The 25,474-nt window shown below is 37.1% G+C and overlaps 1 protein-coding gene across 1 annotated transcript in view; it reads left to right on the top strand.

Moving 5' to 3' along the window:
* Positions 1-25,474, top strand: part of UNC80 (unc-80 homolog, NALCN channel complex subunit) — a gene marked incomplete at its 5' end in the record, with an annotated part of 192,180 nt that overhangs the window by 72,149 nt on the left and 94,557 nt on the right. Inside the window, 8 exons of the mRNA XM_083369438.1 lie at positions 139-351; positions 2,998-3,133; positions 7,679-7,812; positions 8,573-8,738; positions 13,877-14,080; positions 15,664-15,764; positions 22,469-22,666; positions 23,236-23,343. Coding sequence (XP_083225564.1) covers positions 139-351; positions 2,998-3,133; positions 7,679-7,812; positions 8,573-8,738; positions 13,877-14,080; positions 15,664-15,764; positions 22,469-22,666; positions 23,236-23,343 — 1,260 coding nt within the window. The remainder of the gene's footprint in view (positions 1-138; positions 352-2,997; positions 3,134-7,678; positions 7,813-8,572; positions 8,739-13,876; positions 14,081-15,663; positions 15,765-22,468; positions 22,667-23,235; positions 23,344-25,474) is intronic.

Genomic DNA, 25,474 nt, shown 5'->3' on the forward strand with positions numbered 1-25,474 from the left:
CTTCATTTACATTGGCTTGAAACAGCATTGTACATTTTTTATTTTAAAAAATTGAAACTTGACCCCCTGAGTCTTTGGCCCTTTTTTTCAGCTTGCTAGTTTTCATCTTCTTAAGGACATTCTGGTAATGCATTTTAGGAGGCACCAGTGGTGGCAAGGGCAGCCCTTTTCTTGGAATGTGCTCGCTTTGTGCACCGCTGCAATCGGGGCAACTGGCCAGAATGGATGAAGGGGCATCATGTGAATATTACTAAGAAAGGCCTTTCTCGTGGGCGTTCTCCAATCGTGGGGAATAAACGAAACCAGAAGTTACAGTGGAATGCAGCCAAGCTCTTCTACCAGTGGGGGGAAGTAAGTTTCAATCCTTCCTCTCATCTTCCTCATTTTCTTCAACACCATCTAAGTTCTGTTCTGAATAATCCATGGGCTTTCTGATTTATACTAATCTATCTTAATGTAGTTTTGTTAGACACACATTTTAGGTAGTCTGAACAAGGTTACTGCAATAATTTAGTGTTCAGTTAAAAGCAGTGGCTCTGATTCTTTTCCAGATTTTTCTACTATTAAAAAGAAACAAGATTAGTTCAGGGCTGGTTTTGTGGTTCTAAATGTTTTTGCTTTTACTCCCTCTCCACAGCAATGAAACAAGCTCAATTTTCTGTTTTATTTAGTAAGGTATTCATCGATTTACAAGTTGTTGTCAAAAAACCCCCACTGATCAGAGTTAATTAAAAATGCAATACAAAGGTTTGGCCATTGCTTTTGCCTTAGGCAAGCCATTTTTCATTGGGGATAGTAACATTTATCCAATATACAGGGCTGTGGAAAGAATTACAGAAAAGTGTGGACTTCCAAGGATGCAGTGGCAGACTTAAAATACCGGTAGCTCTATTGAGAATAAGCTAATGACCGCAGTGGAACAAGGAGCCAGGAAATGGATCAACTCCTCAGAATCTGTTTCCAGATAAAGAAGAAGACCTGAGATTGCCCACAAGTACTCCATATGGTGACTCCCTGCAAGGAGACCATAATATAGCAATCTTTGGCAGGTTTTAAAGCTCTGGCAGAAATCTTCAGAAAGGCAAATTTCATTATACTGGGTGCATTCCCTTCAATCCTGGTGAAAAAAGTTCTAAGCAAGGACTTATTTTTTTTTCTTCTTTTGCAAATTTTATTTTGAAAATTAATGCATAAAATAAAGAAAAAAGAAAAAGCAAACTAACATTTTCAAACACTAACAATAAAAACATGTGAATGAAATAAAAAAATAGCAAACATATCACTTACACTGACATTAAACAAAACGTCCTGGCTAAATGATGAAAAATATATTGAAAATATCTGATACATTCTCCTCCCTTTATATAACTGGTCTACAAATAATTATAAACATTCCCATCTATATTTAATAAAAATACTATATTACATAAAAAGATGTCCCTGATGTGGAAATCTATTTATCTATCATTCAAATTGACCCAATATATATGTTCATTATATTAAAAAAAGTAGTCAACAGGTAACCCCAAAAGTAAAACTAATCTTCAAAGCCCTCTGTAAGCATCTGTTATTGTATTTAACATGCAGAAAGTCCACAAATGGCTTCCAGTCTCTTATAAACTTATCTAATCTATTGTCTCTAATCAATGCAGTTAATTTCACCATTTCTGCCAGTTCAGTCCATTTTTAAATCCATTCAGTTGGTGTCCCCTTTTCTTTCCAATACTCAGCATAAACAATCCTCAGAACTATTACCATGTAGAGAAACAATGTCCCAAACTCTTTTTCTATTGATTAAGAGGAGATGATATTCAAAGAGCCTTGGTGGAGCAGTGGGCTAATGCCTCCTTAAGTAACACCAGCTGCCTGCAATTAGTGCAGGTTCGAGTCCCACCAGGCTCAAGGTTGACTCAGCCTTCCATCCTTCCGAGGTAGGTAAAATGAGGACCCAGATTGTTGGGGGCAATAAGCTGACTTTGTAATAATGCTGCTTGGGGATGTGTGTGAAAGCCCTAATAAGCAGGCATATGCATAGAATGAAGGCTACTGCTAAGCTTGTAAGCCGCCCTGAGTCTTCGGAGAAGGGCGGGATATAAATGGAATTTAAAAAAATGCTCAAATCCACTTGATAGGCAGCTGATGTCTTAATTAAAAGGAATGCACAAATAAAAACCAGATTCAGATACTTATTGTAGATTTACAAAAGAGATGTGTTACACTTACAAAGGAATTTCTGAGAAGAGACAAAGAGAAAATGAAAGGACAGAAACTACAGATCAAGATTCAAAGGGAAGGAATACAAAGTTGGATGATCTGATCAGGGATAAAATATATATTTTGTTACTGGTAGCTTTTAAAGGATTATTCTTGAATGAGGAGGCATTAAACATTTGTTTATAGATAAGATGTGGAAAAAAGAGAACTACTGTGTTTTCAGAAAAAGTAATAAGTTATGTGTTAAAAGCTAAGGAATAAAAATTTGGTTTAACTCTTAACAGACTGTTGCTGATTACAACTGAGTGACAAAGCTTTAAAAATTGTTTATAGGTAAGAGATGAGATATTGGAAGAGATCTTATATTGCTGTATCAGAGGTGATAAGTTTCTGAAATTGTTTATATATATATGTGTGTGTGTCGTTTCTTCATATTTTTCTTTTTTTCTCCCTTGCATTTTTTATTTTTCTCTTTACTTTTTATATCTTTCTTAATTAGTATTAGTTTTTTTATGTTTGGATCTGTAAATTTTAATAAATATTTTTATATATAAAAAAGAAAGGATTACAACAGGTTGCTAGATGTTGAAGTACTTTAAATGTTGTAAATTATTACATAAAAGCTCTACTTTGATGTGGTATTTTTCTCAGATCTTTTTTTATGACATAATATAATCAACATGGATGCAAAAGAGGTTTTTATCTGGAAACTTCAACATTACAGTTGAGATTTTCTCCTTTAAGAAAACTTTATGACCCTTTGTTAATTCATACTTTTGGCAGGCAATTGGAGTCCGTCTCAACGAACTTTGCCATTGTGAGAGTGAGAGTCCGGCCAATCTGCTGGGCCTTATTTATGATGAGGAGACCAAGAGGAGGCTAAGAAAGGAGGATGAGGAAGAAGACTTTTTAGATGACAGTAAGGAGACTCCCTTTACTACAAGAACCCCCACTTGTAAGAACCTCTCCTTTAGGAACACTTATTCTTTTTTTTCTTTTTAAAAAATATTTCTTTTCTTTTTTTTGGTTCCCTTTCCACCCAGTGTTTCACCACATTTTCTCTTTTTTCCTTCTTCGACTATCTGAATCTAGCTCTAATGCATTATGTAGTAGTAGATGCATTAAAAATGAGAGGAGAGAGAAATAATCAGATGTGCTATCTTTTATATAAATAAAAATTTAGCCACCTGCAGGATCTTGTGGACCTAGTTTGGTTCATCTTCTCATCCACATCCAATTATTCCTTCCAGTAGCTCAGTAATACCAAGGTAAACTTATAACTCAGATAGAGTAAACATCTACTTGAATCTGAACTGACTGTTTACTGGGGACTGAGAATGCAGACCTGAAATTTCAGTTTCCAATATGATCCATTATTGGTTTTTAAATTTATTTTTAAAAATTCTGTGCTCAGAGCAGTGTACACAGCCAAACCTAAAGATTTAAAACAGTAGTAATAAAATATAAATTACAATAGTGTAATTCTAACATCCCCCAAATAGTCTCTACTGGTATCAAATTTTTACTTCTTTATAAAAACTCATTAGGGAGGAGGTATTTTGTATATATGAGGACAAGATTTTCCGAAAGAGAAGCATCACCATGAAGAAGGCACTGCTATGGGGGGTGGGGGGGACTTACATTAGGAGTCTTACCAGACTAACAAATTTACTTCTGATGGTCTTAGAAATAACCAGGTCTTATGTGAGATTTTAAAGGTGATCACAGCATTTGAATTGCACCTGGAAACTGAGTGGCTCCCAGCACAATTTTCGGAATGGAAGTGTTACGTAATAAATCTTGGAGTGCCCATTACTCCATGAGCCATAGCATACTAAACCAGTTTCAAGTTTTGGATGATCCTTAAAGGCAGCTCAGTGTAGAAATATATGGGTTAGATTATATTAATCCAAATTGTGTAGAGGTGAGATTTCACAAAGCCTTAAACTACCCATTTTCTCCCTTAAATGTTTGCCTTAAATATGCCCCAGGTTTGTGAGGGTTTCAGGTTTTTTTTTAAAAAAGTGCTGTACATGACTTATGCTTCTGCTAGCCATCCTAGTGTCCTCTGACTCCAGTGAGTTAGTGAAAAGAAGGGTTCTTTCAGATGGTTCCCATCTGTTAAATGGAAAACTAGAAAGCAGGCTAAATGAAAAGTTTTAAATTAGAGGTCAAATATTCATCGGTGAAAGTTTTTAAAAATTTTTTTTATGGTAAATTAATTCTAGAAAAACCCTTCCCAACCATCTACACTTCAAAATGGGGGACTGCCACATTCAGAACTCACAATAAGAAGTTACTAATACTTCTATGTCAGAAGCACCAAAGTGCTTTCATGGTGAAAAGATTTGCTGGGGACATCCCCATTACTTGGGGCACACCCAGCAGGGGGCTCCTTTTGCATCCCTGTGAAGTTGCCCACCAAAGTGGTACCCATTTATCTACTTGCAGAGTTGGAGCATGAAATGGGAGCTCATGGGTCTCGAACACAGGGCTGCCAATTGACAGCCCAATATTCCAACCTTGTGAGCTACCACATTCCTTAGTAAAGAATCAATTGGCTATCTTGATTGGTAACCATGGGAGTTGTAGACAAACACATCTGCAGATCATGAGGTTAATCTATGCCTTAATATTATGCAATATAGCAATTAGTATCACACCATTATTTTAAATGGCAAGAAGACTGTATGTTAACATGTGTCAACAAAATGTAGGTCAATCTAACAGAACAAAATGTTTCAAAATACCATCTACATGTTTGTCTACAGTTTGTCTACTGTAATACATTGATTTATATTTCTGTGTATTTTTAATGTTGTTTTTCTTCCCCTCTAAGCATGCTATCCATTAGAGTTTCTTGTAATTTTGTTGGATTAGTATAAATTTATATAGGTAATTTATAAATATAAATATAAGTGTCTAAGGACATCTAATCCATCTAAATTTGGATAGAACATATTGTGGGCGTCTCATTTCAGTTACTAAGGCCTGGCAATATATTGGTTCTTAACCAGCTCATAAAGAGCCTGAACCTTTTTATCTCGGTCAGTGGACTCTAGAATTATTCTGCTAATTGTGTGGCTAAATAAATAAATAAAAATGTACATGTATAAGGACATATCTTTATACCTTGCTGCAGAATAGAGTTAACAGGATTAGGATAGTCTGCTTTTCAGTGAAGGAATTAGAGAAAGAAGAATTTGTAAATCAGAGAGGAATGGGACTCCAATATGTAACACCTCAGTGACTGTATTTTAACTCTCATTCAGAAGTTCTGTAACATTTCATAAATTTATTTTGATAATTAAAGGGAATAGAGAATTGACTCAGTTGCTATTAAGATATACATTGTCATCTTGTCCTGTTGCACTTCTTATAAAGCAATGTGGCACACAGTTAGACTTATTAATTACTTAATAACAGTTTTAGTACATATTTTATCTAGGATGAATTCAGTAGTGGGAATCAAATATGTGAACAACTGGTTCTCTGTGTGGATGCTGCTTCCATAAGCCCATTCTGGGCCTGGGCAACAAGAAATTAGCTACCGGTTCTGCCAAAGTGGTGTGAACTGGCTGAATCCCACCACTAGATGAATTATAGCTTGTCCTAGTTTCTTATACATTTCTAGGATGATTCTGAGAGAAAGTTGAAGAAACTAAACTCTGTACTCTCTAGATGAGATATGAAGAATTTGCAATTCCCTCCCTCTCAATTCATGGTTTCAAACTTGAAATTAGCAAATTTGGTGAAACCTACTATGGTTACTTCCATTTATTATTTTTCTAAGGTGAAACTATTTACAGTGAATAATAAAGTGAACATAATAATTACAATGTAAAAGTGCATTTATTGAGAAAATAATAGTACGAAATACAGATATGTGCAACTAATCAGCTAAACTAATCCTGATACTCTGTACTCCAGCCTTTCCTCTTCTCTACTCCTTAATCTATTTTCTAGAGAAGTGTTTTCATCTAGCAACTGTATACATTAGTGAGAAGCAATTTGGTAATGAATTCTATTTTGGTTCTATTTTCCTTTGGGGCTTCTGTAATATTTGGGTTGACACATTGAATTTAGATGTAGAGAGAAATCATAGAGCTCCTAAAACCAGGAAGAACAGCCCATCAGATTTGTAAAAAAACTCACCTAACACATACTGATGGTCTCAATTTACTCTTTCAATCCAAGAGAAGTCCAGCACCTAGTGCAAGTCATTCCTATACTCCAGTTGAAAGCTTTACAGGAAAGGATTTAGATTATGTTTTCAATTGTGCAACTTTCATCTTCTTGATCCCTTTGTTATCAAGTTGTGTATCTGAAATTTCGTTGGAATTTGAGAGTACACTGGGATTTGCTTAAATTCCTTCTTCTATAGTCTAGCTTTTAGAGAAGACAACTGACACCATTAATGATGAAGAAAGAAAAGGTGGAAAGAAATATAGATCAGGCCTCAGCTCAATTTATTTCTTTGGAAAGAGTAGCAAATAGGCCTGGACAAATCATATGTGATCAATTATAATGCTTTCATGGCTATGATGCTGTTGTAAGCATGCTGCAGAACATGAGGATGAATACAGCATGCATGTGTGAGGGAAGCTATGATCCTTCAACACTTTTAGTACATATCCTTTCAAATATTAATATCGTTCATCATGTGGTATTCTATCAAATGTAGAATGAAATGGCTCTAAGCAATGAAGACTATGGAGTGTGGGTGAACTGGATTACAGAATGGCAGGGCTCTTGCTTTAGCAATAGCTGATATAATAATATGGCAAACGTACATAAATACATTACAATAATCAAAGTATGATGAAGTCTTTCTCTTTCATCTAAATTGACTGACGTTTTGCTATTGTTTAATCAGTTCTTCAAAGAAATATTCTGTAATTGTATCAAGTGTGTATCAAGGCAAAAACTAAATATGACATGTAGCTTCTCATGCTTTTTCCCCTACAATTTTTCAAACAAACAACAGTTGCTGTTTTTCTTTCATGTAGCAGAATTAACAATATAGAGAGCAGCAGGGGAAAGTTAGGATTAATCTGCCACCAATTAAAACACACTATTATTCCACTCAGACTGAATCTTTGGAGAGTGCATTGGTTAAAGGGGGAAATAATGGAACAATAGTATAAGAGTGTGTCATTTCTAAAAACAGATCTGAATTATGAAGTAAAGAATTCCTAGGGAGATTTCATTCATAGGAATTATATCTATAAGATCATTGCAGTGGTGCTGTTGTAGGTATCATAAAAAACAGTGAATATGAAACAATACTGTAGCTAAATGTGACTGTGACATCTCCCCCCCAATAGCATAATCATACAACATATTGTTCCATACACAGTTTGCATTATGTATTATGTCTGGTGGTGTCCGTTTTTTTAGAATGATCTTTTTTTCTTTGCTGCTCTTTTTTTGTAACAGAACATATGTATATTTTCTTTTTTAGGTACAGTAAATCCCACCAGATGTTGTTGTCCTTTTGCATTGAAGATGGCAGCATGTCAGCTTCTTCTAGAGATCACCACTTTTCTTCGAGAGACCTTTCCCTACATGCCCAGGCCACGTACTGAACCACTTGTGGTAAGTGAGAGGAAGGGATGGATCTGGAATGTAAAAGAATAAAGTTGCAGAAGTAGAGGAAGGTCTCAGTAGGGCAGGAAATCAAAAACCAAATGTGTAGCTAAAGAATATATTGATGAGATAGAGTAAAAATATGCTTTCCAAAATGGCCAGAGGTTTAGTCATAGGTCTTGAAAGAAAAAAGATTTCTCAGGATGGATGGATGGCAATTTAGTCCAACCATTCTTGACATTCTGAGTTTAGTTTAGATACATAGAGGGGAAGCAAGTAGTGACAGGCAAAATATAAAAGCAGCTTCTTACTGTTGCTCTAGAAGCTCTGCCTATTTCAGTGTGCTTTCTGAATATCTCATGCTCATAAAAAAGAGGCAAAGCTTGTGCCACAATGATGTAACGCTGTTTTTGTAATATTGGCAAAAGTTTTGGACCCTACTTGGTAATGTTTATTCCAGCATGAAAATCACTGAGAACAAATTGGTTTTTTGTTGTTGGCTATTTCTATTTAATCTTTAGAGCACCTTCCCCTGACAATATTTATAATAGAATTATAAGAGCAGCATACAGAAACCAGTTATAAGTCAATTATTTCCAATACAGTCTACTCCTTTCTTGGGCTCATTGCAAAACAGTAGGATAAAATTAATACAACATTTACATTTCCCTCTCAGTTTGAACTCTTCTTGCTTCAGAAGAAAACTTGAAAGCCTGTTTTATTTATGCACTTGCTCTTCATACACTTTTATGTTTATATAATATTATAGGATCTGGAGAGTTGCAGGTTGCGTTTGGACCCTGAGATGGATCGACACAGGTATGAGAGGAAGATCAGCTTTGCTGGAGTTTTGGATGAAAATGAAGATTCAAAAGATTCCTTACACAGCAGCAGTCATACCTTGAAGTCTGACACAGGCTGTGAAGAGAAGAAAGGTTTGTTACCTACTGAAGCTTTTGTTTTATTGCAAATTGTAATGTCACTGTGCACAGCATGTCCTTGTTTCCCCCCAAATAATATTAGAGAATACTAAGCTGAATCTAATACTTTTTGTATTTAGATGCATTTTGGCACTTTAGTTTCAATATTATCAGTTCCATATTTGAACAGTGGGTGGAATTGTTGTGCCTAGATATAGTCTATCAGACAAACATCTCCTCCTGCTCCTGCTGCTCCTCCTCCTCCTTGTCATCTTTTAATTTTTAATTCTCCAATGCAGATTTCTATAAAAGAGTCATTGCTGTGAGATAGATCATTTAAATATAAATTAAATATCTCTGTTAGTTTTTGGAATACTTAAAATCATATTTATCTGCACTGGGTTTTGGGCAAATTTAGTAAGTAGTAAGTAGACATTACATCAATATTTTAATGTTTAAAGTACTTTAATTAAGTGTTTTAATGTTTTGTTTTATATATGAAACAGCCAGAGGCTCATGTATATGCATTTAAAAATAAATCAATATCTTGCTCCCTCTAACTTAAACCAAAATTAAAATATGCTTAAAACTCATCTGCCATGTCACTCTTGTTTACTAATTCCAAAATGTAATGTGTAATTTCAAAGCTTACATTTCCATGTTTACTACAGGCACTAGAATATTTATCGTTTTAATGCCATCTCATGCATAAAACAACCACTACAAATCTAATACTATTTTAATATTTAAGGTTTCAATCCAAAATAGAGCCAGTAGCTACTTAATTTATTATTATTTATTGTAAATAATAGTCCAACCTATCAATATAACAGAGTATAACTCATAAAGTACACTCTTTTCTTTTTGTAGTTATAAAATGTAAAAAAAATATATAACAGTAGTTTTAAAGAGATAAGGTACTATGATTTATGAAATTATAATAAACTATAAGTTAAATGATGAAGAAATTTCATATTATTTTGACTGAGTCTTGAATCCTGGCTGATTCTATTTCATGGGAAATTGACAAAGATTTAATTTTTCATTTTTGGTATTGTGTTTGTTCCTGTTCTGAATATTGAAGTTTAGATGCTTGATGTATAGGATTGTTCTAACAGTTGTATTTCCTGTGAGGAGATTGGATTCACTTTAGAATATACAGCTGGTCCTAAATCCACTTCCTTAGCAGACAAAATGGTAACGGGATACATTCAGTGTTTGGACATCTAAGTTCCATAAGTCTGTCATAGCACCACAATTCTCAATACAGTTATGTGAAAATAGGAATCAGTGGTATATGAAAGTGGTTGGGGAAGACTGGAAATATTTTCAGGAAGGTACTAATTTCATCAACACAACTGGTAAGAATAATCTAAAACTCTTCATATTGAATATTACTTTTTTATTTATTAAATTTATCTCCCCATCAAGAGTTACTCTAGGCGGTGCATAATGCATATCCTTCCTGGAAGTAGTTGTATGGGTAGTCCTAAACTTACAACATCAAATGAGACTGGAATTTCCATTGCTAAGTGATGTGGTTCAATGAGGGTGTGCAAGAAGTGCCAGTTGAGAAGGGAATTCTATTTGTAACCACTATTCAGTGCCATTATAACTTAAACAGTTTCTTAATGAATGATTGTAAGTCAAGGACTGCCTGTAACATGTGACTTTGTACTTCCATACCAGGGAGGTCATGTGTATGTACATGGCAGCCCTTTTTTTACTGGCTGTATCTAATATCTAATATAATTATATTTGTGTAAATTTTAGATTGCTAACAAAGAATTAAAGGGAGACTGATATGCATTTCAAACTTATTTGTGGATGGCCTTCAGTTAGGCCGAAACAGGAAATAAAGATTTGTCCCATGTTTGGGGCCTAGCAAGGTAATCTAAATAGTTAACAAGCATTTAACACATATCTCCCTTGCTTCTCAGCTAACAAAGTGAGATAGAGCTTGTGGCCTAGAGGTTAAAACAACTGCCTAATGTGCAATCAGCCCAGGTTCGAATCTCAGAAGGGTATGGCTGACTGATGAAAAGAAATAAATTTGAAATGCATATCAGTCTCCCTTTAATTCTTTGTTAGCAATCTAAAATTTACGCGCGCACACACACACACATATATTAACTAAAAGTATCCAAGAAGATGTGCAAAATCAAAATAACAGAAATAGCAATTAAACTTTAAATAATAGAATAAAATAAAACAAATCAGCCAGTGAAAACATAATATAAATATATTAAAATTGCAGTAAAAGCAATGCTAGTAATTTTGAAAAACACATTTTCCCTATAAAAACTTTACTCAAAAGTTAATTCTATATTGCATATACTATAAGGGATTTTTCTGTTCAAAAATAGATTGCAAATATTGGATTGCTGCTATGTCAGAAAGGCTATGGAATGTGACCAAGTACTGTAGACTTTTTTAATGAAATATATTCCCTTTTGGCAAAGTTCATTTCGGGTGGGATTTATTACTATCAAAACTACAGATATGGATACAAATATCATACAGTTTTACTTGTAAAGTCTACAAAACTAGTATCTGGTTTTCTAACAAGTTAGAAAATCGATTTGGAAACAATAAACATTCCCCCCTTTTATTTCTTTTCATTATATTTAATAATAGTTTTTTTTAAAATTAACTGAACATTAGGCTGAAACAATTGATCAGAATTAAAGTCTGTTATTTTTTTTTATAAATTTTATTAAACAAATTTTAAATAAAAAAACAAGAATATTATTACAAAGTACTGAAAAGTGCATCAAATAGAAAAACACCAAAACATCCTAGACACCAAAAAAACAAAAACAACAACATTAGACAGGACCGGGGAGTGTAATACTACCCCTAATTTCTTTTTCTCCTACATCCCAGGCTAAGTAACCTTTAATTACCAAATATTAGAAATCTATAATTGTATATATCTCCAGATTCTATACCTCAAATAATAATACACAATCATCTGGTATTTCCCCCATTGAGATTTATTGATTGCATACATTGACTATTGTAGGTAAGTACATCTTGAACTTCTGTGCTGAGTTTTAACAGATCATGGAATTAAAATCCATATTCAGAAGACAGATTTCAATAGGTTAAATAATGAATTCCTTTTTATTGGAAACTATAACTGATATGGCACCTGCATCTAAAATAGAGAAATGAATGTTCCTTAACAATGCCCAATTACCTATTATTGAGAAGAAGAAGTCTTCTTTGTGGTCCAGGACCAATACATAATTAAAATCAACAATATAAAGCAGGTTGCATATACAGTATATAAAGAACAACTATAAAAAGAACAAAATTCAATAATTATATGTTGCTGGAAATGTGCCAATGGAATTACTATAGTGTTTGGCATTGTTTAAAACAAGGTTTTCATTCTCTCTCTTTTCAGGAGGGGGGTCAGGAACAACAACAACAATGCATTTTAAGGAATTTTTAAAATGGATGAATTACAAATCTATAAACTCTTTAGTTCCTATTCAAAATATTTGTACACTTCAGTGAAACTTCTATGGAATACAGGCTAAATGTTATTGTTGCTGTGTTATGTAATAATAAATTATTCTCCTTTCTTCTTTTCATTCTTCCTCTGTTCCTTTTTCCCCTTCCTCTCCTTTCGGCTTCTGTAACTGATTCCAGTACCATAATATGTATTTTAGAAGTAATTTTCTATTACAGGAATCCTTTGCCCGCAGTTAGGTTATAATTTAATCATAGAAATAACAACAACATGCTTGTAGCACATTAAAAATTACAAGATGCATTGAGGTGTAAGTTTTTTTTAATACCAAGTAGATTTTTAAAAAGTTACTCTTAATTCGTGCATCTAATAATCTAGTCCCCAGAAGCTTATTTCACAAGTTATCTCCTATCCTTTAAGACACTGTGCAAAATCTTTCACTGATCTTGCTAGAGGAATAATATGATATTTTTCTGATAGTTTGTTACACAATATACCACTTTCAGGCTCATTGATAAAACTACAAAGCCAAGTAAATACAAATATGATTTCTGGTTAATCATATGCTAAAAGTGATCACTTGCAAAGTAAATTTTGCATTCACCAATGGTGGAGTGCAAATGTGTAAAAATCAGGATTTCCCCTCTCTCTCCAACTCTTTAAAAGCCTAGATCTTAACAAGTTTAGATATTTCCTATTTCATCATTGCCCTTTCTTCTGGCCCCAACCAACAACTATCATTTATTTGTATTGTGACTTGTGCTGTGTGTTCACTTTTAAATAGATGTACAGCTGAGTGTTGCAACATTTGGACATGCATATTGCCTATGTACTGCCTTAGAGCTGAGTGGAGAACAACATGCCAGTGACTGGTGCTTCAAACCATTCCATATATTCGTGTTCATTACACACACACACACACATGCACACACTCAACATATACACAGATGTCTTTAATGCCTGAAAACTTCTGAACGATCTGAAGAGTGGGACCACATGTTGTTGCTTTTTCTGTAGAATTCTGGTGAAGTTTAATGTGCAAAGACGACGATTTATACAAAGGTAACATTCAGAGTGGATAAGCAAATGACGTGCCTAGCTTAAGCAAGCAGGCCACCTACTATACTTACTACATGATGGAAAGTTATGATTCTGTCACAAAATGTGATCAACCTTGGGCTAGCTGGAGAACAGCTCTGTTCCAACGCCTTGATGGAACTTGCAGCTCAGTCATCGATAGCCAGTGTTTGATGGAACAGCAAAAGTCTTACTAGCAAACATGGAAAGATAACTATTCTATGTAAATAAATAAGAGCAAATTGCTTGGCACTAAATATAGCTTTGTGGTTTAGCTGTGCGGTTTCCAATAATGCTGATTGTAAAGTATTTGAATAACACTAATGGTTGGGCTGAGGTGTAATACAATCTGAGTAATAGATTTGTCTTACCTTTCACTAAGGCATCCCGTATGGGATGATTTCCAAACCCATCTTGATGTTGCTTTGGAGGGAGCCTCTTGCTGGTCTTCCTTGAAAAAAAAGAAAAAGGCATTGAAATGCAGGCGGAGGAGGGGGAGGGTGAAAAGTATAATTTTATACAAAATATACGTCATTATACTTTAAAATGGGGGGAAATAAGGGGGAAAAAGTCCTCTTTTATTCTTTTAATACAGTTCCCAGCAGGAAGATCAGGATAGGAGGCTCCCGCTTGCTCCAGATTAAAGGAACACGCAGTTTCCGGGTGAAGAGAGGGGGTTCCCTGTCCAGCATTCGCCGGGCCGGCAGCCTAAAGAGCACCAAGTTATCCCGTCAGGACTCAGAGTCTGAGAATGAGGAGCTGCAGCTGTCCCACAGCAGGGACACTGTCACTGACATAGGTAACACAGATGAGCTTGGCTAAAAAAAGGGAGAGGGATCTCGAGGTAGCAGCATCCTTATCTTAGGAGATCTAGGAAAGGGGCTTGGAGGCTAGGCAGACCTCCCATGGCCCAGGCCTGAATCAGTGGTTCCCTTTCTTGCATGGACTTCACATTTGGCAAGGACAGAGCCTGAACCCTGCCAATACCTCCTGAAGTAGTCAGTGCTGCTCCACTCAATGAATGCCAAATTTTAAAAATAGAAATGTTTGATGTGTGGACTCTGTACAGGCATTTTTCTGACTGCCAAACAAGTGCATGCCGTGATTAGGAAGGTATATATAAAAACAACATATATTATATATCAGTGGCATATATAATATATATGGTATTGTATATATACACTCACTCTCTCTCACACACATACACATCTCATTGCAATAGTATGTACTATGCATATACTTATATATACAATATGCATATATTTTGCTTTCTATGAGATAAATATATGTGTACTCGTCAATCTCCAAAATACTTGTTTCTAGAGATTCATTTTAGAGAAGAACTCAGAGACAGATGCATCCTAGACCAATCTTTTTTTTCCGTTGTGGGTCTCAGTGGTATTGCCCGTGCTCTTTCTCTTCTGTGTAGACATCCAAGTCAATGCATATTTGCTTTAAGGGTAGGGGAAAGATATAATTGGAAATACTGCCTTTTTCATAGCCTCAGTACAATTCTAGGCATATCTCCTGAGAAATTTCTCCCATTGAATTCAGTGATGCTATCTCCCAAGCAAGTGGATATAGGATTGCAGCCATAATATCATAATACAGTAAACAAATTGTGTGCTAAAGTTCTGTCTGATTGGAAGGCCCATTACCAATAAGTGCACGCAGGAAACTCTGGGGTCTGAGAGAGCATTCTTCTGCCTTTGTTCTCAAATGCCTGTCAGGATTTTTCTCTTTCTTCCCCCAGTGTTCCGTGTTCCCTCAGTGGGATCTAACAAGGCAGCAATTGTAACAAATTGCTGCCATTGCAGGAATATGTGTATTATCTTTCTTTAACATGGAGCCCAGTCAATGCAGATCACTGAAACCAACAATTGGCAGCAGCATGATTATGCAAGAATTTTGTTTTTACTTACTCTCCCTCCCCTCTTCCAGAAAAGGGAACAATATTTATCCCTGATGAGTGGTCATTTCCATAGTGACTATAAATTATGCTTGTAATGATCAATCTAGCTAATAATTGGGACATGAAGAAAGGTTGGAGGTGACATTTTTAACTCACATTCCTTCCTGAAGGGCTTGGCCTATTAGGAATTGTATGCTTCTGGCATATTATTCTGTTCTCTCTAAATATATATATATATATATATATATATATATATATATATATATATATATATATATATATATATGCAAATTATTCAAATTGCTAATAAAGAATTTTGGGAGGCTGAGATATATATATATGAATAAAATCAATTGGCTTCATAACCCTGGTCTTGTTTACAAGCATATATATATTAGATTCAAAATATGGAGCTAGCATCAGAAGAAAACTACTCTTGGATTTGTGTGTGTGTGTTTGTTTTCTTTAAGAAGGAAGCCCTTGGAGTGCAAGCGAACCTAGTATAGAACCTGAAGTGCTCAGCAGCACTGGAACAGAAGATAACTACCACCGGAATATGACGTGGCTACATGTAAGTAGAGATTATTTTTGTTTTCCTAGAATTATACAACATTCACAGTTTGTCATCAGAGCAGGGGGGAATTAAGGCTGTTCTTTTTTATGAATAACAAAGTTTCAACTATTCAAGAATGTAACTGTCCTATCCAGTACTTTTTTCCTAAAAAAAAAAAGGTGCCGGAACTCAGAGGTGCTGTCACTGGGAGCGATGCCAATGTCTTCCTACGGTGTCGCCGCCCATCCTTTGCACCCCTGCCCCTGTGGCTCAGAGCCGCATGCTGTAGGGATTCCCCTCCCCACAGCCGCCATGGGGATTCCCCTCCCCACAGTTGCCACACCACAACCCGTGCAGAGCCCCCACCTGGAGCTGCTCCGAACCCCGACCCAGAGCTGTGTCCCTCGTGGCAGTGGTCTCCGGCGCCAAACAGCCTCTTACCAACCACATCCAGAAAAAATTGTAACAAACATTGTGATTCTCAAGGCCATGTTTGGTATTTCCCAGCAATCTGTTACTGGAAGGAAAAAGCAATCCCTGCTGCGTTACTGATCCCAGAGAAGCATTTGCACGTATGCAGGTATCCTTAGGGTGCCATAGTTATGGATGAGAAATGTTGGTTGCAAAGTTGGCATTTCTGGATGTAATACAGATATTTTGGACTTATTTTTGTTTCTTTGCATGTTTTATATTTTTTAAAAGGCATATGCTGCTGACTACACTTATGCACATATGTAACATCTTTTGCTAGGATACATGACCACTGCTTGTCCAGAATGTGAAAAGTGAAAGATTGTGACTAAACAAAATTTTAATGTACAGATAATACCACCAGAAATTATTTTAACCTTTTTAATAAATGTTGTTATTGATGTTAAGCTCACCATGGAAAACATCATATATTGTTATGTATATACTAGGTTAATTATTTAAAGACTGAAGTGCAACATAACTAGATTCTAAATAATCTGTTTTTCAAAACACACAACAGTCCAAACAGTAAAAGTAAAGTCCAAATTAAGAATATTTCATTCTTAAGAATTGTTTAATTTAAAGTGGTTTAGTTGCAATAGATGGTTATAGATTCAAAATAGTTTTCAAGAGTGTACAAAAGATACTATATTTTTTCCTAGCATCAGCTAAATTAGACATATTACATTGAGAAAAATGTTTCTCATTTCTTTCCTGTTACCTTTATTGATTTCATTGCAGAGATGTTAACATAGGAAATAGATTATTTTGTTATCTAATTTTACCTTCCAAAAGACAGAAGCAGATGAAAAATGTGAGGTTCTTTCTTGTTGGCTTTTTTGAATTAGCTGTTTTAGATTCTAAAAGTTTAGCTCCTAAAGAAGTAACCTTGTAAATAATTTTAGTGTCCTCCTCTAGTGCAGGGTAGGCAACCTTGGCTCTTTTATGACTCAAGGACTTCAACTTCTAGAATTCCTGAGCCAGCAATGGCTCAGCTTGTAAACCTCTCTCTTTCCCATCAGCGTGGCTGGCTCAGGATTTCTGGGAGTTGAAGTCCATGAGTCATAAAAAAGAGCCAAGATTGCCTACTCCTAAAGCTAATAGAGGGAGCTTTTCTTTTCTTTTCTTTTTTTTGCAAAAGAAAAGGTGCCGGAACACCGTTCTGAGCGTTCTATGAGAAAAAAAGCCCCGGTCCTATCTCCAGAAACATTCAGAAGCCCCATTAAACAAAACTAGAAATAGAAGCTGCTATATTATTCGGTAGAATAATTTGCATTGGCCTTACTTTTGCCAGGGCTCCCAGCACAAGGTATTTTAAGACTTAAGGAAGAAGTCCATCAACTGAGGCACTATAGCTGTTGAGTTTTACTGGTAGTTCTTGACCTATAACAATGCGTTTAGTGACCATTCAAAATTAAAACTGCATTAAAAGTGACTTATGACAATTTTTCACACTTACGACCATTGCAATTTTTCACACTTACGACCCTGTGGTCACATGGTTTACATTTGGATGCTTGACAATTGGTTCATGTTTATGATGGTTGCAGTGTTTTAGGGTCAGGTGATCACCTTTTGCAACTTCTGACAAACAAAGACAATGGGGAAGCCAGATTTACTTAACAACCATATTACTAATTTAACAACTTCAGTGATTCACTTAACAAATGTGGAAAGAAAACAACAGTTGTGGCACTAAGCTGAGGACTACTTTTATTTCCTAAAGCTATGTGAACACAAAAAGTAGTATTTGGTTAATTGCAGTTCATTTGGCAGATCTTTCACTGGGGTAATGTTTGATGGACTTTGAAGATCAATCAGAATGGATAGGTGAATGAATCAGAAAAAAATAGTGTAATTAAACATGCATTTACAATGTGTCTAAATCCTATATCCTGAGCCAAATTAAAATAATTTAGAGAGATTCAGATGTTCCAAGTTAAAAGTGGATTTTCTCTGATGTAATATAAACTCTTTCAAGCTCTTATAGTTATTTCCTAGATTAGTAATAACAGCATACCTCACAATCTTTCAAACATTGTTGTTGTTGTTAGCTGCGAAGTTGTGTCCGACCCATCATGACCCTATGGACAACATTCCTCCAGGCCTTCCTGTCCTCTACCATCTTCTGGAGTCCATTTAAGCTCACGCCTACTGCTTCAGTGACTCCATCCAGCCACTTCATTCTCTGTCGTCCCCTTCTTCCATTGCACTCAATCTTTCCCAGCTCTTCTCCAGTGAGGCTCTTCTCCAGTGAGTCCTTCCTTCTCATTAGGTGGCCAAAGTATTTGAGTTTTAGCTTCAGGATCTGGCCTTCTAAAGAGCAGTCACGGTTGATCTCCTCTAGGACTGACCGGTTTGATCGCCTTGCAGTCCAAGGGACTCGCAGGAGTCTTCTCCAGCACCAGAGTTCAAAGGCCTCAATTCTTTGGCACTCAGCCTTTTTTATGGTCCAACTTTCACTGCCATACATTGCAACTGGGAAGACCATAGCCTTGACTATACGCACTTTTGTTGACAGGGTGATGTCTCTGCTTTTTAGTGTGCCGTCTAGATTTACCATGACTTTCCTACCCAGGAGCAAGCGTCTTTTAATTTCTTGACTACAGTCCCCATCTGAAGTGATCTTGGAGCCCAGGAAAATAAAATCTGTCACTACCTCCATTTCTTCCCCATCTATTTGCCAGGAATTGAGAGGGCCGGATGCCATGATCTTGGTTTTCTTAATGTTAAGTTTCAACCCAACTTTTGCACTCTCCTTCTTCACCCGCAACAAGAGGCTCTTTAGTTCTCCTTCACTTTATGCCATTAGAGTGGTATCAGCTGCATATCTTAGGTTGTTGATATTTCTTCTGGCAATCTTAATTCCAACTTTTGATTCATCTAGCCCTGCCTTTCTCATGATGTGCTCTGCATATAAGTTAAATAGGCAGGGTGACAGTATACAGCCTTGCCGGACTCCTTTCCCAATTTTGAACCAATCAGTGGTTCCGTGTCCAGTTCTCACTGTTGCTTCTTGGCCCACATATAGGTTTCTCAAGAGACAAATAAGATGGTCTGGTATGCCCATCTCTTTAAGAACTTGCCACAGTTTGTTATGATCCACACAATCAAAGGCTTTGGCATAGTCAATGAAGCAGAAGTAGATGTTTTTCTGGAACTCTCTAGCATTATCCATGATCCAGCGTATGTTGGCAATTTGATCTCTAGTTCCTCTGCCTCTTCGAAATCCTGCCTGTACTTCTGGTAGTTCTCGATCCACATACTGCTGGAGTCTAGCTTGTAGGATTTTAAACATAACTTTACTAGCATGTGAAATGACTGCAATGGCGCGATAGTTTGAAAATTCTTTGGCACTGCCTTTCTTTGGAATTGGAATGTAAACTGATCTTTTCCAATCCTGTGGCCACTGTTGAGTTTTCCAAATTTGCTGGCAAATTGAGTGTAGCACTTTTACTGCATCGTCTTTTAAGATTTTGAATAGCTCAGCTGGAATACTGTCACCTCCACTAGCTTTGTTGTTGCTCAGCTTTTCTAAGGCCCACTTCACTTCACATTCTAGGATGTCTGGCTCGAGGTCAGTGACCACCTCATTGTGATTATCAGGGACATTAAGCTCATTCTTGTATAGTTCTTCTGTGTAATTTTGCCACCTCTTCTTAATCTCTTCTGCCTCTGTTAGGTCCCTGCCATTTTGGTCCTTTATCATGCCCATTTTTGCATTAAACGTTCCCTTCATCTCTCCAATTTTCTTGAAAAGATCTCTGGTCTTCCCTATTCTATTGTTTTCTTCTATTTCTTTGCACTGTTCATTTAAGAAGGCATTCTTATCTCTTCTAGCTATTCTCTGGAATTCTGCATTCAATTGGGCGTATCTTTCTTTTTCTCCCTTGCCTTTCGCTTCCCTCCTTTCCTCAGCTATTTGCAAAGCTTCCTCAGACAGCCATTTTGCTTTCTTGCATTTCTTTTTCTTTTGGATGGTTTTGGTTGCTACCTGTTGTACAATGTTGTGAACCTCTGTCCATAGTTCTTCAGGCACTCTGTCTATCAGATCTAATTCCTTAAATCTATTTGTCACCTCTACTGTATATTCAACAGGGATATAATTTCATTCATACCTGAGTGGCCTAGCGCTTTTCCCTACTTTCTTCAGTTTAAGCCTAAACTTTGTAATGAGAAGCTCATGGTCTGAGCCACAGTCAGCTCCTGGTCTTGTTTTTACTGACTGTATAGAGCTTCACCATCTTTGGCTGCAGAGCACATAGTCAATCTGATTTCTGTGTTGACCGTCTGTTGATGTCCATGTGTAGAGCTGTCTCTTGGGTTGTTGGAAAAGAGTGTTTGCTGTAACCATCATATTCTCTTGACAAAATTCCATCAGCCTGTGCCCTGCTTCATTTTGTACTCCAAGGCCAAACTTGCCTGTTATTACGGTTATTTTTTGGCTTCCTACTTTAGCATTCCAATCCCCCATGATGATAAGGACATCATTTTTTGGTGTTAGTTCTATAAGGTGCTGTAGGGCTTCGTAGAACCGGTCAATTTCATCCTCTTCAGCATTGGTGGTTGGGGCATAGACTTGGACTACTGTGATATTGAATGGTTTATCTTGGATTTGAACTGAGATCATTCTGTCATTTTGAGGATTGTATCCCAGTATTGCTTTTCCTATTCTTTTATTGACTATGAAGGCTACTCCATTTCTTCTGAGGGATTCTTGCCTGCAGTAGTATACCTGATGGTCATCTGAATTAAATTCACCCATTCCTGTCCATTTTAGTTCGCTGATACCTAAGATGTCAATGTTCAGTCTTGTCATCTCTTGTTTGACCACGTCCAGCTTTCCTTGATTCATGGATCTTACATTCCAGGTTCCTATGGAGAAAAAATCTTTACAGCATCGGACTTTCCTTTCACCACCAGACACATCCACAGCTGAGTGTCCTTTCGGCTTTGGCCCAGTCGCTTCATTCTTTCTGGCACTACTAGTACTAGCCCTCTGCTCTTCCCCAGTAGCATATTGGACGCCTTCCGACCTGAGGGGCTCATCTTCCAGCGTCATATTGTTTTGCCTTTTGGTACTGTCCATAGCGTTTTCAAGGCAAAGATACTGGAGTGGGTTGACATTTCCTTCTCCAGTGGATCACGTTTTGTCAGAACTCTTTGCTATGACCTTTCCATCTTGGGTGGCCCTGCACGGCATAGCTCATAGCTTCATTGAATTACACAAGCCCCTTCACCATGACAAGGCAGTAATCCATGAAGGGGCTTTCAAACATAAACTTTCATAAATAATGAGTTGATACATTAGTAAAGGATACAATAAAATTTATTACAAAATGAAATGTGGTTATATATGAAATGAAAATGAAATGTGGTTATAGTTTTCCTACAGTTGTCATTTGATGCCCTCTGCAATTAGAGACTGAACTCAAAGAGAACTTCATTTTTCAAATACTCATTTAAACATTAGTACAACCCAAAGATTTTCCTTGGAGGCCAATGACTTTTGAATATATTTGTCATTATAATGTTATATTAGTACTCTTTAGTTATTCAGCTCTGAATTTCTGTCAACTAGATGATACAAACGTAACTGCAAAAATGAATAAATAACTAAGTAAGAAAATGGAGAGAAGAGGGAGAGGGAATGTAAATAATGTTTTCCCTCCCCACCACTATCGTACTATGCTTCCTGAACCTTCAAGGTGATTAATTTGTCTTCCATGTCCAGGATTCATAAAACTAACCAAGAAGAAGCAATCACAGCTATTCAGCCAAAAAAAATTGGGTGTAAAAGGAGAATCCTGAAGTGATTATTATCTCCAGAAATGAAATTTGGTACACTTAGCTCGTAGGGAGAAAATCCTGTGCTTAAACTAGGCAACTCTGAGCAAAGTGACAGAAATAATAAATACTCAAACTCTGCCATGGCCTTTGGAACAAAGGGAAAGGATATTGTTTGATCTCACTTTGCACTGGAGCATTTCATTGACCAACTGAACAGATATGTTTATCTATTAAGGTTAATGAGTTGAGATATTTGCTTTATCTTTCATCCATGAATTATCTGTTAAAGTTAGTGAAATATTAAATTGAAGAGAATGGGGAAGGAGACAAATAGTTTGAAAACATTTCAAAGATTTTGTTCTCTATGGTTCCTAATATCTAAAAAAGAATGTTCACATAATTTTCTCTTGGCACAAAGACAGGACTGCAATTCTATAAACATTCATACTTCATGCTTCCAGGTGATGGTCCTGCTGTGCAACCAGCAGAGTTTCATTTGTACCCATATTGATTACTGCCACCCTCACTGCTACCTCCACCACAGTCGTTCGTGTGCACGTCTTGTCCGGGCCATCAAACTTTTGTATGGAGACACTGTGGATTCACTTAAAGAAAATAACTTATTAAATGGTGTGGCCAGAGGCAAAAAACAAAAAGAGGTAAGAGGTAATGAATAAATTAATTAATTGCTCATTTTTCAGCTGCCTAGACATTTATTTCAGACTGTCACACTTGGCTGCTATTCTCTCACAGGTGAACAGATGTGAGAGGAGTTTCTAGGAACTATGTTTAATATAGGATCCTTCCTTAGTGAAACAATTTTTATTTATTAAATTTGTTTGCTGCTCGTGTTGCTGTGATTGTTTTGATGCAGGGAGCAAAGGGGCAAATGAATGATGAAGCAACCTTCATGGCATAGGCCCCATCCTTTTGGGGCATGTGTTATATAAATGTTGTGAGGGGTGGAGCTGACCTCATAATATATGTTTCGACAGTCTGATGAGACTGTTAGATCCTGTGAAACTGCATCATTTTGGATAATGCATCATTCTGGAAACAGGCCAAGAAGGAAATGTCAGCTTCTTTCATTATCAGTGGTTTCTGGTCAACAAGGGAAAGCTGCTTTAGTTAAGTGTATTATTATCAGAGACAGAATGAGACCCCCAGCTTCCACTAATGACCTAACTTCTGAAAGCACTCAGAATTGTTTAGGTCAATTGTCTTTCAGTGTTCAGACAAGTCATGCCTCAGAACACCCTCCCTGAAGAAAAGAGTGATGGATTCTAACCTCGAAGGAAAAAAAGACTCTGGAATGCTGAAATACATAAGGCATCAGGTAATGTGAATTTCCATTACTTACAGGAATATATTTAGCCTTTTATATTTAGCCTTTTATATATACACACACGAACATATTGCCAGGTAGGGAAACACTAAGGAATCTTAAGCCTGTGAATTGCTCCTTTGACTTCTGCTTAATTATCTATGTGTCTGGTAATACTGGACATGTGGTAGAATGTTGGCAATGCAGTCTGCATTGCATGTAACATGTGATGGAAACATGATTCAGCTTCCTTACTGCCTTGCACCAAGACACAATATGCCTAGTAACATAGGTCTCTGTGAAGTCTATCTCAGCACTATAGGACTGTCATATTCGTGACCTGCATGTATTCACTGTTGATAATTCAGATTATCTAATTCATTTATAGGTAGTCTTCAATTTATGACCATATTTTATCCTAGAATTACTATGATAACTTGTGGCAGTTGTTAAATTGGTTACCACCTGACAGTGCTCAATTTTACAAGCTTTTTTTTGCTTATTAAGCAAAAACTGTAGTTGTTAAAAGAATGAAATTGTTAAGCAGACACTGTGAGTGTTAAGCCAACCCATTTTCTTCAATGGCTGTTTTTTGCTAGAAATGGAAGTAAACTCCAGAAACCATCCAAAACCACTAAAAATCTCAGTCACGTGGGACACAGCAAATGGCCATAAACGCAAGCCAGTTGTCAGACACCCAAAATGTGATCAAATGCCTCAGGGTATATGTATGTTTGGCCATCAGAACTCCAGAACTAGGTTGAAAGTAATTCTGGGGAGGTCCATCATAACTTTGAAGAATCACTAAGTAAGGACTACCAGTACTGTAGAAGCTATCTAGATAAGTGTTCCCCAATTTTTACTTGCATTTTCTTCTTGGATCAGTTTTCTATAATCTCTTTAAATAATAGATTGTCTGGTATTCCAAGGTCACTGTGAAGAAGCTCCAGTCTTCAGTACTCTTATTGTTTGTGCTACATTCCCCTCAGCAGAACATTAATATGTTTGTGAGGGCCCTATTTTAATGGCAGAAAGTGAAGAAGAACTAAAGAGCCTCATGGCATCCGGCCCTCTCAATTCCTGGCAAATAGATGGGGAAGAAATGGAGGTAGTGACAGATTTTATTTTCCTGGGCTCCAAGATCACTGCAGATGGGGACTGTAGTCAAGAAATTAAAAGACACTTGCTCCTGGGTAGGAAAGCCATGGTAAATCTAGACACCACACTAAAAAGCAGAGACATCACCCTGTCAACAAAAGCGCATATAGTCAAGGCTATGGTCTTCCCAGTTGCAATGTATGGCAGTGAAAGTTGGACCATAAGAAAGGCTGAGCATCAAAGAATTGAGGCCTTTGAACTCTGGTGCTGGAGAAGACTCCTGCGAGTCCCTTGGACTGCAAGGCGATCAAACTGGTCAGTCCTAGAGGAGATCAACCCTGACTGCTCTTTAGAAGGCCAGATCCTGAAGCTAAAACTATATATAACTATAACTGGTCTATTTCAATGCCAGGTCTGTTGCGAATAAAGCTCCCCTCATCCATGATTTGATCGAGGAGGAAGACGCAGACCTGGCATGCATCACGGAAACTTGGTTGGGCCTGGAGGGAGGGGTCCCTCTGATTGATTTATGCCCTCCAGGTTTCCGTGTGCTGCATCAACCTCGGGCTCAGGGTAGGGGAGGTGGCGTTGGGGTCATTATCAAAGAGACCCTCCGTCCACGAGAGACCACTGCCCCTCAGATAGACGGATGTGAATCCCTCCTCTTAAGGTGGGGTCCTGGTGGTCAATTGGGCCTACTGCTGGTATACCTCTCTCCAAGCTGCGTAGCAATGGCTCTACCCAGGCTACTTGACGCCCTCTCAGGACAGGCGGTTGAATTTCCCAGACTTATGGTTCTGGCAGACTTTAATCTGCCTTCCCTGGGCAGTACATCGGAGGTGGCCCGAGAGTTCATGGCTTCCATGACAGCCATGGACCTGACCCAAATTATTCAGGACCCAACTCACGAGGGGGGAAACACGCCTGATCTTATTTTTATCTCTGGGCAATGGCTTAATGGACTGGGTGGGATTAGTCCAACATCTCAACCCCTTTCATGGACAGACCATTATCTCCTGCGGTTGGGCCTCCGTCACGTAACCCC

This window comes from Vipera ursinii (assembly GCF_947247035.1).
Source record: "Vipera ursinii genome assembly, chromosome: 1".
Classification (NCBI taxonomy): domain Eukaryota; kingdom Metazoa; phylum Chordata; class Lepidosauria; order Squamata; family Viperidae; genus Vipera; species Vipera ursinii.